General features: G+C 44.5%; 1 protein-coding gene across 3 annotated transcripts; it reads left to right on the top strand.

Moving 5' to 3' along the window:
* The first annotated feature begins 972 nt into the window (after positions 1 to 972).
* LOC125716477 (myotubularin-related protein 12-like) lies at positions 973 to 17,405 on the top strand. 3 transcript variants are annotated; one of them, XM_048988788.1, is made up of 16 exons: positions 973 to 1,143; positions 4,787 to 4,847; positions 5,063 to 5,205; positions 6,732 to 6,804; positions 7,065 to 7,201; positions 7,327 to 7,420; positions 7,908 to 8,031; positions 8,621 to 8,696; positions 9,004 to 9,110; positions 9,403 to 9,527; positions 10,028 to 10,106; positions 10,184 to 10,254; positions 10,805 to 10,974; positions 11,808 to 11,987; positions 12,838 to 12,996; positions 13,227 to 17,405. In XM_048988788.1, exons 1-16 carry the CDS (start codon positions 1,072 to 1,074, stop codon positions 13,800 to 13,802), a joined length of 2,247 nt encoding a protein of 748 aa, XP_048844745.1. In that variant the 5' UTR covers positions 973 to 1,071; the 3' UTR covers positions 13,803 to 17,405. The 3 variants fall into 3 exon arrangements, with proteins under 3 accessions (XP_048844745.1, XP_048844764.1, XP_048844755.1); XM_048988807.1 differs by lacking the exons at positions 973 to 1,143; positions 4,787 to 4,847; positions 5,063 to 5,205; positions 6,732 to 6,804 and adding exons at positions 1,772 to 1,837; positions 6,381 to 6,691; XM_048988798.1 differs by lacking the exons at positions 973 to 1,143; positions 4,787 to 4,847; positions 5,063 to 5,205; positions 6,732 to 6,804 and adding an exon at positions 5,228 to 6,691.
* The last annotated feature ends 708 nt before the right edge of the window (positions 17,406 to 18,113 follow it).

Raw genomic sequence — 18,113 nt, 5'->3', positions numbered from 1 at the left:
TTTTCGGTGGACCAATAAAGCACGTTTTTAGGAATTTGTGCTGAAACCCTCGTGTCAATATATTTGTTTCCTATAACTGTCCATTATGACGCATCACCCTCTCACTGTTTAATTTGATCCACTTTACCCTGCGTCTGTCACTGAAGTGAAAATACGATAAACAAGTGAAAATTTAATTTACCCCCCCCCTCCCAAATACAGCTGACGTTTGAGGCACCAGTTTAAATCTTGTTGGAAACTAGGCTTTGCCTTTGAATTCCTTTAATGTTTTCTAACTTACCCACTGCTGTTCTGCACATCTGACAAGTAATGAGAATAATAGAAAATGAAACACCTTTACATATATAGCTTTACTTATATTTGTGCCTAAAAATTATTTCCAGATTAAGTGCAATTACATTCCATTCAGCATTTCCTGAACAACGGGGAAAATGGTTAAACAATAAAAGGCCCTTAAGTACTAATTTTAAAGTACAGATAGTCTGATTATTTTGAAACTTCAGGTATTTACTGTTAAGAGTTGTGTAAACAACTCCAGAAGGTGCGTCCGGCCACTTTCAAAATACAGTAATAATAAAAACAGAGGGAGCGTTACATGCATGGTGGTGGTCGAAAATAGCTAACAATTACTATCATCGTCATCTGTAACCTTTAAAACAACTATTATCAAGTTTTTAAAACTGTTATTGCGGTATTGATTTTTTCAAGTATACAAAACTTCACTTCCCACGTGTTTTTAGAACTCATTTTTTCGTTATTTTTTCATCAGCTTAAAAATATCCCGCCGTCCCTCCTGCCAGACATGCTGTGCGCTCCCCAGACACTTTCTTAACTTTCCAGGCTGTGTGGACGGAGGCGGCGACAGCGATTTGACGGACGGCTTGTCTGGCCAATGGGATGGCGCGCCGATGGCTGCGCGTTCCCGGTGCAGATGTACTGGGGCCCGGGACGAGCGGCTGGTGCGGGTTTTGCGGAAGGGGCGCGGTTAGCTGTCACCGCGGCGCGCTCCCGTGTTTGCCAGGGCTGCCCCCGCTTTCGCAAAGCGCCGGATTTTGGTAAACTTTGGGCGAAATGTTAAGCACTCTGAGTGGCAGCGGAGCAAAGCCTGCTAAACCGTCGTTTGTCTCCTATGTAACTCCAGAGGTATGTAATAATAATGTAGTCTTCGGTCTAAAGGTGTTTTTGACTTGGTTGGTTCATGTTCGACTGAAAAGAGGCGATCTTGACTTGTGTAAAATCCATTGCTGGCATTGTGATTTGTTGTGATCGAGTTAATTCAGCCCGGATCCCAAGTCGCACCAGCAACTACTCTGCGCAAACTAGTTATTTCACAAATTGGTTATTACTAGTTGGAGACAAGGAACAAACACAATGGCCGGAATTGTGGTTTGGACACGGCTAAGTAGACCAGACCATCATGTAGGTGAATACCATTTTAACCCTCAATCCAAAGTGGAAACGAGGACTGATGATTTAGTTTACTTAGTTGCTATGATAAGTTTAAAGTATGGCTTGTGTAGGTAGTCCCCGTAATACATTTATTAAGTCCTTTAATTAAAATGCAGCCGGGTCTGTTTTGGTTTGCATTCTTGATGTGTTTCGGTGATAGGTTATGCATTCAGCTGAAGCATAACTTATCTGATCGGCGATGGGAGACGTTACGGAGACAGAAGATTGCAGAAGTCTTTTTGAATCGGTGTGTGTGTGTGTGTGTGTGTGTGTGTGTGTGTGTGTGTGTGTGTGCCCTGGTTTGGGATTCGATCGCGTGTCTCCAGCGTTACTTTGACATTCAGACGCAGGTTCCCCCAAGGAAGGTCTTCGTCTTATTTACGGGATGGTGGGGTGAAGGTGGGGAACGAAACTGGAGCGACGCGTCTGCCAAGCAGCTCCGGTGATCCACGGTTACTTACCTTGTATTCCGCAAAGCTGGGCTGCGTGGTGTCAGTTATTGGCATAGATGCATTATTTTGGGTACATTCCTTTCTGAAAGTCCCAGTTTGCCCTGGGCAATAAGAGCAGCGGCTGACAAATCACAATAAAATGACCTGCGGTGTTTTAAAGAAATAGCAAGTGACAGATCATCCGCTGGTTTGAACTGTTTTACTTTGCAGAGTCCTCAGATTATGCCGCATAAAAAGGGAAGCGATCCTGGCAAATGAGCCTTGCAAAATGTGGCCAGCTTGAAAGGCTGGGTGTCTGAACTAAGAAGTTGTCATGATGTTAACATGGAATTTACGTTTTGAAACCTTTCTGTTGACACCCCCTCCCCACACTTTTCAATCAGGTCTGTTCCCTTTTGATGGCAACTGCTTTTGTCAGGGAACAGCTGTAGAAAATGCCCATTGGCACTGATGGGCGTAGATCTGTTTTGCTGAGTCTTTCTTTATTAGTCTGACAAGTGTGGCTCCATAGTAGTTGGAGTGGAAGTTAAGGTTGGGGAATTTTCTCTGTTACCAGCTGGTTTTGGCTGGTTAAAGCATTTTTAGGCAGTTTGGGAGGGGGGTTCCTATGTTAACAAGTTGGGATTTAACCTGTAAAACACTATGACAAATTTCAGGATATGGCTGTTGGGTAAAGTAATACTCCTTTTGTTTTTCTTTGAATGACTTTGACATTTAAATTTAATAGTGATTGTATTTAGTTTTATGTTAAATGTATTCCTTTAAATTTCATCTGAATGGCTCCATATTTTTCCGGTCTCCTGGCCATGAAGGGGGGGGGGGGGGGGGGGGGGGGGGGGTTCATTTGTTGCTGGTGTTGCATAGCGAGCTTGTGACAGCAGTGATGCCTGTCTTACACTTTCCCCAAGTCCTGTAATGTTTGACACCCCAGCCCCACACGCGTCTCCCAGGGTCTCCTGCAGGGGGTGCCACTCGCATGCTGCAGCTGTCACACGTTGGATGTCGGTCACATGACCGCCACGCGCACGGGTCAGACAGGTGTGGGGAAGGGGCCACGTGTGATCTGCATGTGATGGTGCTGATTGGGGGGGGTGGCCCGTTCTGCGGTACTCCAGCAGAAATGGCCGGCAATATGAGGAACAGTGAGTCATGACACTGATTGATTTGGAAGATCACTGGTTCTAATGCCAGTGTTGCCAGGGTGATTTCGTTATTGGGTCCTTGAGCAAGGCTCTGGACTTCCAATAGCTCCATGCACTGGCTAACCCTGTATTTTCAAGCAAGATGTCGCTTTAATCGAAGCATCGCTAAGTTCACTGTAATGTTAGTACTTCAGCTACAGCAGACAGCTGTAAAAATGGTCACATCTTCATTAGCTTTACAAGACTTTGCAGGTGATGATGATGATGATGCATATAACAACATTTTTTATTGCCTTCTGATAATTTCGTTAACTTAAAAAACATTGCTGCAATTGGCCTGGAAACAATCTCTCTTCAGCATTTTTTATGATTATAAAGGGTGTCTGTTCTTGCATGGTTACACAGTGAGATCATGTTCTGAATCGCATTAACGTCCCATTTATTAGAAGTAAAAATATTATTCCGATAAGGTCAGTTTATAAACTCTAATTTCAAAATGAGTATGCAGTTTGGATTGAGAAATGTGGTGCTTTAAACATCCAGCGCTACGTGCGTTTTAAATTAGCACTTTACTCCGCTGCGGAAGATTGTTTCACGCCTGCATTTGAGGTGTGAAGCATCATGGAATGTGGGGCTGCAGACAGAAATAACTTTGCCCCGTGCTCCTCTCAGAATCCACCGCGGTGCAGTAATGCTTTGTGTCGGTGACTGTAAACTCGCTCTGTGGTTACTTTGGATTGTATGTCAGTATGTTAGTGGATTTGAAGCTTATAAACAGCGGCGTTATTGTGCTGCTTGTTTTCATCTTAGGCTGCTCATTAAAGATGGCGAATCTGGCCTCGTCATGGATGTGATGAATGCCGTCTACAGAGACTACAGTTGTGAGAGAGACCAAACATGATATGACTTGTAGCAGGTTGGATGTGATGTTTATTTAAATTTCGGCACACGATGTGAGATGCTTTCGAAACCTCCTTTTTGCAATAAAAACCGACTCTGTGCCTGTCCTTTATTACAGTTAGTGTGCAGTAGTGTTAACAATGAGCTGTGCTACTGTAGGTTTTTTGCATGTTCTTTGCATTTCCACCGAAGACCTTGATTTGATCCCGCAGTCCTGGTTAGGTCTCCATTTTCCCCTACTGTGTGTGTGTGTGTGTGTGTGTGTGTGTGTGTGTGTGTGTGTGTGTGCGTACGCGCGCACGCTTTCTGCTGTGATGGACTCTCCAAGGTCTTCCTTGCTTCATCTCCTGTGGTTACTGGGATAGGTTACTGCAGTGGTTCTCAAACTCAGTCCTCGGGACCCACTGCTCTGCTTATTTCCTTAGCTATCCCTGCCCCACACACAAGTCCCAGCTGTCTTTCAGCTTCTGATTGACCGAACACACCTGATCCAGGTAATCAGCAGTGTGTGGGGCAGGGATAGCTGGAAAACGAGCAGGGCAGTGGGGCCCGAGGACTGAGTTTGAGAACCACTGGGTTACAGGATCACTGCGATGCCACGTTGGATAGTGGAATATGGAGGGATGTTGCTGTTATATTTACCCAGCGGCACTTGGCTTCCTGCAAAATGTTGATGCGTACAGTGGAGTTTTGTCATTATCAGTCTTCCCCTTTTCTAACTGATGTACTATTACTATCATTTCAAGCTACAGAATTTTATTCTATTGAACGTCCTGTCTGCTAAGAGGCAGGTCCCACTTACTAAACTATTAAATTCTGCATTTTTATTTTGTTTATGTGCAGGAAATAAATCAAACTGAGAGAGAATGCTCAAGAAAGGAGAAACATCCTGACTTGTTGCCAGGTAAGCTCTTAATTAGAAATAAATCTTGCTAGTTCTTCTTGCCTCAAATGTATGTGAAATAAAACTGTAGCAATCCAATATGAAATACAATTTTAGATTTTTTTTGGCTTTGCACTGCATAGGGTACCAAAGTGACCTTTGACCTTTAGGAAAGTCGCTGCCGATTAGCCACACTTGTTACGGCACTGCTCCACTCGTGATTCTCTTGTCTTCAGGAGAGGTGATCTTCTGCAGCGCGGGGCCCATTCTGAAGAGCACAAAGGATGATCTCTTCCAGCGGGGGGTTTACGGCACGCTGCTCTGCACCAACTTCCGGGTCTCGTTCGTCAGCGACGAGGCCCCTTCGGACGAGGAGGCGGTGGGTCACGTCTTGGCAGGGCGGGAGCCTGAGGTGGTCGTTGTGCCTTTAACGTTGACCGATAGAGTGAGGTTCTTATGTGCTGTTTCCGGTGGGGCCGTGAAGTCGGACGATTTACCTCAGTTCTGTCTTTTTAGCTTGTGTTCTGTCTGTAACAAAGCATTTGTTACAGAAATATGCCCGTCGGAGGGTAGAACGCTTCGGAAAAATTGCAATATAAAGTTTTTCTTTTCTGAAGGAGCCAGAGTCCATCATCGAAAGGCGTGGTTAGAACACAAATGGTAAATTAGTGGCTCATTTTTTTATTTATAATAGTATTAGAAGTGCACCAGATGTGTTGAAGTACCCCTGAACCACCAGTGTGCCTGATATGCTGTTCAATCCAGTATAAGCAGTCTGATCTGATGCGAAAGGCCAGTTTAGTGATGTTGATGCCGTCCTCTTTTCTTTACCCATAGTGTCACCAGGAGCACTTCGGGTAGAAGGTAAAATCGGACGATAGCAAGGCTTATTGTGATTTGTTGTGATCGAATTAATTCAGCCCGGATCCCGAGCCGCACCAGCAACTACTCTGCGCAAACTAGTTATTTCACAAATTGGTTATTACTAGTTGGAGACAAGGAACAAACACAATGGCCGGAATTGTGGTTTGGACACGGCTAAGTAGACCAGACCATCATGTACGTGAATACCATTTTAACCCTCAATCCAAAGTGGTCAAAATAAACGAGGACTGGTGATTTAGTTTACTTAGTTGCTATGATAAGTTTAAAGTATGGCTTGTGTAGCTAGTCCTCGTAATACATTTATTAAGTCCTTTAATTAAAATGCAGCCGGGTCTGTTTTGGTTTGCATTCTTGATGTGTTTCGGTGATAGGTTATGCATTCAGCTGAAGGATAACTTATCTGATCGGCGATGGGAGACGTTACGGAGACAGAAGATTGCAGAAGTCTTTTTGAATCTGTGTGTGTGTGTGTGTGTGTGTGTGTGTGTGTGTGTGTGTGTGTGTGTGTGTGTGTGTGTGTGTGTGTGTGTGTGTGTGTGTGTGTGTGTGTGTGTGTGCGCGCGCCCTGGCTTTGGGATTCGATCGCGTGTCTCCAGCGTTACTTTGACATTCAGACGCAGGTTCCCCCAAGAAAGGTCTTCGTCTTATTTACATGATGGTGGGGTGAAGGTGGGGAACGAAACTGGAGCGAAGGTAAAATCGGACGATAGCAAAGCTCATGATGAGCTGGATCACATGTTCATTACCCATCGGGCAAAACCGTAGCTCATCCTTCGTGTTTTGAAAGCTGCTCGGCTGACCAGCTCAGCGTTTCCTTCAATGTTCTGCCGTCGGATGTCCAGATGACGGGTTTTCATTGACGTGCCGGTGGCACGTGGAGCAGTGCGGCATGATGGGAGCTGACTGTGGGAGGCAGCTAAACATCTGAGCCCATCACCTGGAAATGGTTCACGATGGCTCTGCCTGGTTAACCCAGCCTGGTTAGTAATGATAAATCCAAAATCTTGTTATATATTTCAGACCCAGCTATTCAAGAATAAGCTGTACGGAGAGAATGACATTCCTCTGACGTGTGTCGATCACATCTACGGAGGTACAGCTGATTGCGAGTGAACAGTCTTGTGTAGGATTATTGTAGCGTTAGTGATTAAGAGCACATGCAGAAAACTGTATATGATAATAAACATATTTGATATGTGATTATTTGTGACCATAAGGTCTTTGTGCTTCCTAGTAAAGAGGGCAGGTTAACCATTACCCTGTGCTGGATAGACAGTGATAGAGGGATGGATGAGTGAGTGAGTGAGTGAGTGGGTGGGTGAGTGATATGCGGTTGTGTCTGCCTTTCCTCAGGCTTCGATGACAAAAAGAAGCTTATAGTAAGCGGCTTTGTGAAGAACAAGTACCCCTCCAAGATCATCGTCTGCTGCAGGGATCTGAGGCTCTTCCACTTTTCCCTGGCTTACGCCAAAGAGGAGGACGCCAAAAAGGCAGGAGACCGAGCCGCTCGCGGAGCGACCGCATCTCGTCCGGCTCCGTCCGTGACTTCATACTCCTGCTGTTGTGTCGGGGGTCCTTTAAGTATTCAGATTTTATTTTATTTTACACCTCACAGATTTTTCAAGGGATTGTCTACCATTGCCTTGAGCCCAAATCACTGAAATGTGTGTTTGCCTACTCCTATGGTGAAAAGACGCTTTTGAACAAGGGTTTGTATTTGCTTTTCTTTATATGAGTTGGAGTAGCTGCTGTATTTGAAATAAGTTTGTCTTATTGGTTGCACAGCTTCTTCATACTGCTTTTGAACAGAATATCCCCCTGGGATTAGTAAATGTTATCTAATCTAATCAGCATTGTAAATAGCAAATAAAAAATAGTTTTAAAAAGCCATTTCTTGGCAAAACTTGTGATAGGCTTTTCACTTCTGTTTTCGATTCTGAAGTATCTGCCAAACTGAGTTCAGGTTAAAGGATCGGGGACAGTTTGACTGTCTCTGAGCTTCTGAAATGTCGTTCGGTCCTGAGAATGAGCTGATCCTTCCTTCTGTTGTTTTTATTTGTCTTCTGGGGATCCTGTTATGCTCAAAGACGTGACTGAGCTGCTCTTTTCCTGGCTTTGCCGGTTACTTCCGAGTGAAAGTCCTGACAGGTAGAAGGATTCATTAAAGTGGAAGGATTTTTCTTTTTTTAATTTCAGAGAACCAAACGAAACCAAAGACTGTAATGTTTGCCACCTTGGAGGACTGGGCCCAGGAGATGAAACGGACGAAAGGCAATTGTAAGCTGGTTCCAAATAATGCCGATTTCAGCGTCTCTGCGAAGTAAGTCGCATTTTAGTTCATTTGATGATTCTTCTCACCTCGTCGTTTTCATGTCTGCTTGAGATTTGCTTGATTTGTTTGGTGGTAATTCATGTAGAATTTAACATCTTTGGATCTAGAATTGTTTCAAATGGAAAAAAGTTTAGTTCGGTGGATTGCCAAATCCATGGCATTGGTGTTGCAGTATTGTATAACATAAAATTGTAAAATAAATAACTTATAAACCATAATAGGTTGAGCGAGGCAGGTGTGTAGCTGATAAGCAGTTGAGTTTAACCCTTTGTTAAACAATTTCTGTGTTTCCTGGTTCTCCTGTGATTTTGAACTTCAGTAATGTGAACGTAGATTGTAAGACTGCAAACATGGTGAGAGCTGGTGAATCTTCTGCTGCGTTTTTACCCTGAACTGTGGAGTTTGCATCGTTATGCTTAGTTGGGTTCTGGAGAAGCAGGGTCAGGGTTTATAAGGTCAGTGGCCAAGGTGTGTAGCTGACGAAATGTTCAGCTGTATGAATGCGGTGGGAATTGTTGCTTTGATGAAAACCTAAATGTGTTGCGGTGATATTTTCTGTGGTTGTTCTCTTCCTCAGGCTGCCGCAGTATTTCATTGTACCCACACATGTTACCGAGGAGGATTTAACAAAATTTGATGGGAAAGGGATCCCGGTTGGTATTTTCAGGGTTGTTCATGTTGTTTTGACCTCCATCTGTCTGCCATAAAGAGGGAAAAATGTCTGGAAATGTCTTGTCAAGCTGTGTTCAAGATGTACCAAATGATGTGAATGATGCAGTGTGAGGATGATGATGATGATGATGATGAGGGCCTGCGACAAGAGAATGAACGTGAACTGATAGCATTGTAGGCTAAGCTAAAACATGCTAAGCATTCATTATTCCGTGCCCTGCACTTTTAAGAAGAAAGCATTGACTTAATTTATGCTCTGTGTTTGTGTTTCTTTTAATTCCACCCCAGATTTGGTGCTGGTCCCATCACAGTGGATGTGCTTTGTTCAAAATGGCCTCGTTGCCACTCATGCAAGAAGATGCCAGCTCTCAGTTGTACAAAAGCCACGTGGAAGGGTATTACGCACTCTGTCCTGCCATTATGAGTGTCTCAAGGAAATAAGACCGTTTTAATGGGGTTGAAGATTTAATGATCACTGAGCAGCTGAAAACATAACTGCAGATTAACTGACCTGTGAGCAGTAACGATGCCTCTAGATATGGTGGGGTCCGCAGCTAGGGCAAGGGAGGGGTAAACTGGGAGAATTTCTCTCCACATACTTTGGACTTCCTGCGAGGTGTAGGCCCCCAGTGGAAGGTTAGCATACTGACACTCCGCTTGTTCTCCGTTTGCCGGAATCTCCTGCAGGATGCTGAACGCCGTGGCGCAGACTCACCTGTACTCTGTGAAGACGGAGGAGCTGTCCGACTCTCTCCCGACCGTCCAGGACATCCAGCAGTCCTACAGCAAGTTCAAACAGTTCTTCCTGCTTGGTGAGATGCCACTGTACAGTAAAGGCCAGACAGCCATCACCATTACAAACCTTGGGAATCTTGTAGGGATATTTAGCCACAAATATATAACTTCACACAGAAACTCGGAGCGCTTTACTGTCAGTATAAAAGTGCAAAGATACCAGAATTGTTTGTGGTTCAGTGCCAAACATGGAAGTACAGGATAATGTTACAAACTCTTAGCAGAAGCTCTTCACTGTACAATATACATGAAACTGAAGAACCGTAGTTGAAATTACAAATTTACAGGAAGCCCGGTGCAAAGATGCCTTAAAACGAATAAATCTGCACAACAGTACCTTGGGCAAAGGAAACGGTAAACAGAGAGGAAAGTGCAGATGCTGAACAGACCGATAACTTGTCTTTGTAGTGCACGGACGCTTTTGTTCAGGAGCAGAAACGTAACCTAATTTGTGACCCTTTCAGCGCAGAATGTGTATCAGCTTACTGTCTTCTTTTTTTGGCTTATTTCCCGGCAGATAATACTAATGATTTCTGGATGACCGACGTGAAGTGGTTCTCCTCGCTGGAGGGCTCTGGCTGGCTGGACATTATCAGGTCGGCCCGAGGCCTTTATGACCGAGCTCGCGGTCTGCCTGATCTGCACGCTGATCCCTGGGGCTTCTCTCCCGTAGGCAGTGCCTGGCCAAGGCCGTGGAGGTGGTCGAGTGCCTGGAGAAGGAGAACACCAATGTCCTGATAATGGGTCAGTGGAAGATCTGGTGCATTTCTTCTAAAAAAGAATCCATCCATTTTTTTGGTGGATTTTGCTAATTCATGCTCTGATACTATTGCATCCATTTAGTTGATGGGTCATTTGAAGACACTGAAAGCTCTCTCTCTGTCTGTATAAGGGTATCATGGTGATTCATGGGGGAGTTTGCCTCACACCTGCACGGCACGTGTGGAGTTCGCTGGGGATTCCACCGGTTTCCTCCTACGGTTTAGAAACACGTGGTTAGGCGATTTGGTATCTAACTGCTCCATAGCCTGTGTGTCGCCTATGACGGTGTCTCTTGCCTGGTGCCCGTGTCCATGTCCCCTACTGGATAAGCAGTCTTGGAAGATGGGTGGATCTGTGGAAGATGGGTGGATCTGTGGAAGATGGGTGGATCTGTGGAAGATGGGTGGATCTGTGGAAGATGGGTGGATCTGTGGATGAGTGACATCTGCCTGCTGCCTTAGTTCCCTTGAAAGACCGACTTAGTGCCGTTGCTGAAGTGACTCCTGGTTGACTCTGTTTGCTTCTGCTCCAGAGGAAGAGGGTTCGGACCTCTGCTGCGTCATATCCAGTCTGGTCCAGCTGATGTTCGACCCGTACTACAGGACTCTTGGTGGCTTCCAGAGCCTGATCCAGAAGGAATGGGTCGTGGGCGGCCACCGCTTTCTGGACCGCTGCAACCATCTGCGCCAGAAGGACAAGGAGGTGGGTGAGAGCTGCATGGTCTTGCCCTTGCTTCCTCGCTTAGTAGTGGCTGCACTTGTCCAAAGCAGTTGTGATTTATTGTCTGTGATCACAGTGTCACAGTGATGGCGGGAAAAGAAAACGGCAGACATTACATTCTTTTATTTAGCGGAAGCTTTTGTCCAAAGTGGCGTACAGGTGAGGAAAGCTTGGGGTCGCTCGGCATCCCTGCAGTAGATGGCCCAAGGGCCTTGCTCAAGCGCCCAGTGGTGTTGTGATTACTTTGCCAGCGATGGGATTTGAACCCACACACTTCTGGATATGGAAGCTGATTCCTAACCCATTTAGCATTAAGTGTTACACACAGGGCAGCTAATGGTGTTACTGACTGGCACCTTAATGAAGGAAGGCGTTCATAATCGTAAGCGATTTGCACTGTGCTTTTTCCAGCCACTTTGTACCACTGATCGTAAATGAGATCTCAGCCCATTCAGTATCGTTTCCTTTTTGGCATGCAAATCGAAGCAGATTAAACGATTAACCCTCTCCTCACTGTGTTTTCAGGACTTTGCTTGTACACAGCCTAGTTTTAATGTGAAGCTCTATGCATAGCAGGTACTTCCTGCGTCTCACCGAACTGGACGCGATCCTCCTTGGCGGGGGTCGGTTCTGATTGGACCTTCTTATTAAAACTATATTCTGCCCTTTTATTTACGTTGCTATTTATGTCCCTCGGCACTGGAAGGGAGGAAGTGGAAGCGACAGCTCACGAGCCAGTGAAAGGGTATGAATGTTGGGCTGATCCTTGACCCCAAAAGGGGATGTAAGACTCTGGCTCTCTCTCCCCCCCCCAGCAGTCCCAGGCCCCCGTCTTCCTGCTCTTTCTGGAGTGCGTGTGGCAGCTTCAGCAGCAGTACCCCCCTGCCTTCCAGTTCTCCGAGACGTACCTGACGGTGCTCTCCGACAGCGTCGACGTCTCCGTCTTCAGCACCTTCCTCTTCAACTCCCCCCACCACATGGCCACCATCTCCAAGGTTCCGTAAACGTTCCGCAATTGTTTCTTTGTTTTCAACTGACTCTCGATTCTTTCTGTAGGTACATATTCAAAATTCAGTTTCCGATTCCGAACAGTTCAACAGATATAAAACCAGCCATTGTTACCCTGTCATTTAAACCCACTGATTAAGTTTAACCAGAGGCATTTTTAGGGCCTGGGGGGGGCCCTAGGCAAAGAACTCTATGGGCCCCCCCAACTACCCCTCCCCCTGCATGGTCAAATTTACTACCTTTACTGCGAAGTGTAAATTTAATGATATCAGAGGGAATTTAATAAGCACAAGACCCTTATTTTCCCTTTTGTGAAAAGCAGAAAACACAAATAAAGCTGATTTGTTGTTACAATCAGCCGGCCCCTGGGGGGCCCCCTCGCAGCTCGGGGCCCCAGGCCATTGCCTGCCCTGTCTGTCCTGTCGCAGTGCCTCTGAGATTAACCAGTCTGCTGCGTGTTTAGCATGCCTGCTAATATTGGGTGGAACAGGCTAATCTCCAGACGCTTCCAGTTCTGGGGTCAGTAATTACAAGAACTGTAAGAGCAAATGCGATATAACGAGATGCTAATCTCAGCGGCTGAGTGCAATTGGCCCTTGTTGCTCTAGGCTTGTTAAGGCAAATATCCTGCTATTTTTATGTGAAGAGCCATTGGTTGGGTAGGATGACTGGCTTGGATGATTGTACGTCTGCATGGCGTGTGTGTGTGTGCTGTAAATGATTCTGGTCTAGTCAGGCCCGCTTTAAATAGCCGTGTTGGTTAAGGTCATCGGATACCGTGCGCGGTCTCCTTCCGCCTGCTGCCCAGGCATGACTTTCCGTCGTCTCCCTTGGCAGGCCGCGTTGGAGCCGGGACAGAGGAGCCCAGTGAGCTGGCCGACGGTTTGGGACTGGTCTGTGCAGTTCGACAGCAGAGCCCAGGATCTCTTCATTAATCCGCTGTACGCAGAACGGAGCAGGCAGGACAAGCCTCCAAGGAAAACGCATCGTCCCAAGGTACAGGCAGCGGGGATTGTGATTGGCTAATAAAGCTTCATTGCTTCCTGGTTGGATAAATGGTTCATTTATAAGCTGCAGCGGGTACAATCAAAGTATTTTTTTGAATATTATATACAATATGAGCTTGGTTTGAGCTCCAGCAGGCCCTCGCCGACGCTTACGGGGGGGGGGGGGCGGCGTACCGCAGAGTTAGCGTTAATTCTGGAACCTTCCATTCTTCACTTTAGCATCAGCGGCACCAGTCCCTGCCCAGTTCGGCTTTCAAGTTCTCCCCGTCTGCCAAGAAAGGCTTCTTGAAGGACGAGACCGACAGCCTGAAGAAGATGCTGAGGGTGAAGCGGCTGAGCCGCTGGATGAACTCGCCGGACTCCGCCCAGGCGTCCACCAGGGAATTCTTTGTGGCCTGGCAGCGCAGGCCCCTGGACTACCACGGGCTGCTTCTGCCCTGCCTCGAGGGACCCACCCTGCGCCTCTGGAGCCAGAGGTACCTGCGCTGGATCCCTGAGGCTCAGATCTTTGGCGGCGGCTCCATCACCATCATGAAGAAGCTCGCCGACCTGTTGGCAGAGGTGCAGGATCTGCGTGGTAACCTGGACCGGCGGGCGTGCAGGGCAGACTTCAACCACCAGGGGGTGGTGGCGCGCGCTAAGTCTTCCATCCAGCTCTCCTCCGCGTTTCCCTTCACGATGCCCCGAGGCAGGTCATTTAAGCCAGCCATCCCCACCAGACAGCTGCGCAGCCTGATTATGGACGACCTGGCTGACCAAGATGACGAAGAGCCGGAGAATCTGGGTGTCGTTTGAGGACAATGGCATCAGCCACGGTCGACCGAGAACTGAGGTGGTTGTTGGTTCTGATGCACTGTGCCTAATGTTTTTAGCCCATGATGGTCAGACGCCTCGTGTCAAACTGCCTGCCTAACCTCTTGGGCCTATTTTTGCTGGTAATTATTTGCCTGGATGCACAAAAACTTAACATTCATGTACTAGTATGTAGATCAGGTCAGTAGAACATGACTAGTCTGATTCACTTTTTCTTATTTTTAGAAGGGTCAGTTTTCGTTATGATTACTTGAGCTGGAATATGGTCTCGGTAGAAATTACATGAGCCAGGAGGCGTTGAACACTGGTCTGTGGGATTTCCATGCACGGCTTATCACGATGTCCACAAACAAACAGATTCACTGACAGGGCTCCCATCAGGTCTGCTGTTGACTCCCCATATGGCTTCGCTTTGGAAATAATAAGTCTTAAGTAAATATAGCCAGCAGGCCATTTCTGATGAGCATGGTTTGTCACTGCTTCCTGATTGCATACACAGTAGCTGAGCACCAGGAAGTAGGTAAGCATTAAGCATTTTTGTTTAATTACACAATTTCATGCTAAAGGAGCAATAAGCTTGCTGAAATTTTACCTACACAAAAATATTCTGCGAGCAGAAGGGAAAATTAGTCAAAGAGAGAACCAATTAGATTGTAGAGGAGGTGGGTCCAAGCAACTAGAGAAGGCACGACCAAGACATCTGATTGGTTGGTCTTGCCTCCCATAGTTGCTTGGGTTTGCCTCCTCTGCAGTCTGATTGGTTAACTCTCTGAATCAGGAATTTTCTTCCTTCTGCCCTCAGAACAGTTTTGTGTAAAACTCCCATGAGGGAACCTAAGTGTGATGCTAGGAATCCGACTGAGAGACAAAACATTAAAGTGACTTTAAGCCCTTTTTGGGTGCATGTTAAAGCCTCTTTACTTATTTTGGACCATTTATGCAATGTTGGTGCTCATTTTTGTACTATAAGGATCCTTTTTATTTTGTAAAAAATTTCGTTTCAGTTTAACTTTGAGGTTAGATATTTAAGACACTATAATATCATTTTTAGATCAAAATATACATCACAGGCCTATAATTTTGACCTGGACTTACCGATCCACAAATCATGCTTCTTCATATCAGCTGTTATTTCCACGGTTGTTATTTGCTGATAGTTTGAGCGTCGGTTACGAGTTAGATTGGTTAGGAAAGATAAAGGATTCCGTGATGTCGAGTATGAACAAAATTGTTTTACAGAAACAAACAATCCCTCTCTACTAATCATTTGGAACATGAGTTACTCTTTATACTGAACTTTTTTTGAACATATGGAAGTATTTTTTTCTCTCATTTTTGACATATGTGCATATATCCGCGCACAAATTACTTTTTCTAACTTTTTTTTCTATTTTGGAAAATGTTTTGATATGTATAGTCTTTATATGACATATATTTAATAACTGAATAGCAATGTATATTTTTAATTGGATGTAAATGACATGAAGATCCACGTGTGTTGTTGTCTTAACACACATTTTCTGATCATTTATTGCACAATAGTAATTCAGTGGGATGTTTCCTTTAAATGCCGTATGCCTTGTTTACATCTGGGGTCACCAAGTTACTTTTCATAATCTGATAATAATATCTGAAAATGTTGCCGTTCTGCCATCTCAGGCTGCACTGTGATGGGTTTGTGATGCATTAATGAAACCAAACCGGTGTGGTGTGAGATGAGAAATGAGTTTTAGTGGAGGCCTGAAATTCATGTGGTTACATCAATTTCTCAACCCAGTACCCCACAGAGGGTCCTCGTTTTTGCCCCCCCCCCCCCCCCGCCCCCCCACCCAGTGATTTGGAAACACTGGGTTAGATGGGGAGGGCCCCAGTGCGATGCTACTCCTGAAAATAAGCTCTTCCTTGATGTTCTCCAGAATATATCCAGTCGTCTGCATTGTTTCCCCACTGACACACTGAAACTGCTCTGCATGTAATGTACACTGCTGATGTAAAATGAATGTTGTGTGTGTTTTTATGCTTCTGTTCTTCAGATGCATTTGTTATTCGGGATCAATGGGAGCAGAATGTGAACCACTTAAATAATTTATCGTTGTTTTGTTCAGAACAAGGTCCAGTTAAGGAACTGAAAGATAAACTGATATAAAACTGTATATGAAGCTAAAGTTTGTTTGTGTGTGTGTGACTTCAAGCTGTCGGAATCTTTTTTTTATGGTTGCGGGGAGTCCCCACAAGCTGTACAGGGTAAAGCAGAAACTGTCAAAACCTTTATTGTCTGCCAGCCTTTGTTTCTATTTTATTTGGGGCAAATGTCACATTATTGTAAAAGTGCAGTAGAAATCCTCACAATGTTGGTTGAACAAAAGTTTATCTCTCTTCCTGAATGTGATTTTAAGTAAAAAAAAAAACAAATTGTACCAGTCAAAAATTTTGACACACTTACTCAAAGGAAGGTTTATTTATACTATTTTCTATGTTTTATAATAATAATAATAAGGACAACAAAACTAAAATAATATCATATATATATATATTATCCATTGTGGGTAGGAACTCGGAAGGTTGCTGGTTCAAATCCCACGCTCCAAATCCTGTGCTTGGCAGAGTGATTCTACCGTTTTGCTCTTGAGAAAGGCCCTTAATGGGAATAGCTCCAGGGACCTACTGCCTCTGCTCTCTCAATTGTCTGCTACTACATCTACTAAGTAAGTACATGCTAAATCGTGTATTAAGGTTCCTTGAAGTACCTGCTTTTTGCCATGATGACGGCTTTTTTTATGAGGCTGTGGTGCTTTCCCAGCTGTTCTGAAGGAGCTCCCACATGTGCTGAGCTCTCATTGGCTGCTTCTCCGTCATTCTCTGCTCAAACTCCTCCCAAACCATGTCTAATGGGTTTATTTCGGGTGACCAGGTCATGTGATGTGCCACTCCATCGCTCTCCTTAGTAGGATGCTTGGGGGTGTGCTTTGGGTTGTTGTCCTGTTGAGTAACAATGCAGGTATGATGGGAGGCGTGTCCAAACTTTTGACTGGTACCGTATCTTTGGTCGAGCCATTCGGAAATGGTAGATATCAGCTGCATTTTCTGGAATTTCATCCTATGTCCTGTTTACAGAATTCTGATGTTCATTATTCATAAACCAATTTTCACCATAAGTATAGCCTTTGTACAGAATTATATATAGGTGTAAAGTTTCAGTTAACTTTTCTATCCTTACTGACATTATATATTAATAAAACATGTAAATAAAGGCTATTTTTGTACCAAGGACAGGCATTAACACAGGAGCACATAATGATATCATGTTCTGTGTTTAATATTCTTTTGATTTGGTTTCTCGTTTGAAACGTCTTTCTTTGAGGGTTTATTTTTTCAGATGTAAAGAGTCTCTATACTGGGTGATTTAAAGGGGAATTTCTGCCCAAAATATGTTTATTCTGTGCTTTGCAGTTTTTTATTACCGTTTTTTTTCTTTGTTAAAACAGAATGTTGGCTGTTTTTTTTTATTATTATTTTAACGATTCCTTCTGAAATTAATAAGGGACCATCTTGCCTCGATGTTGATTAAATGTCCATTGAAAAGAAGATATTTGCAGGTTGTTGGTTTTCCTCTGATATCGTCGTCAGTAGTCACCACATTCGTTGTCTCTAGTCGTCCAGCAGATAAAGATGTTTCTGATTCTACATACTTTCACCAGAAACCCGTCATTCCGAAGCTGTAAGTGCTACGTGATCTACACAGCTAAATGCTGCAAAGTTTGCAAAACGTCCAACTGCCATCTCTGATTAACACACCAGCTATCAAGAATGAAGCGTCCATTTACATACAAAATAATTTTTTTTGTGTGTGTGTAGGTCTTTGAACATGAAGTAAAACTTTTAGAATGACACCAATTTTGGTGGAATTCCCCTTGATAAAAACGCCCACCTGATCTCACAGTAGGTGGTCACATGACGTTTTGTTCATAGCTCCATGACTACATTAAACTAGCCTGTCAGGAATGCAAATGTGGTTAAAAACATTTCCATGGTTAACGTTTTATTAAAAAGAAATCGCTAATTCAACACTTAGATGAGCAAACTGAACAGACCTGCACTTGCCTGAATGCACATACTTTCCAAAGTGCAATAAAATACTGACAACGATTGAAAATTGAAAGTCTCGATAGCTATAAGAACTTTTATTTTCGTTGTTTGTCTAATACTGCTTAGTAAAATAAGTAAATTCTTTCATCCGCATTGGTATATTGTGAGTTGTAATTGTTTGCTGGTTGATATTGCAGAAATACTTTG

This window comes from Brienomyrus brachyistius, chromosome 2 (assembly GCF_023856365.1).
Source record: "Brienomyrus brachyistius isolate T26 chromosome 2, BBRACH_0.4, whole genome shotgun sequence".
In the NCBI taxonomy this organism is placed as follows: domain Eukaryota; kingdom Metazoa; phylum Chordata; class Actinopteri; order Osteoglossiformes; family Mormyridae; genus Brienomyrus; species Brienomyrus brachyistius.
The sequence above is the reverse complement of the archived record's forward strand: the minus strand, read 5'-3'. Positions and strand labels throughout refer to the sequence as shown.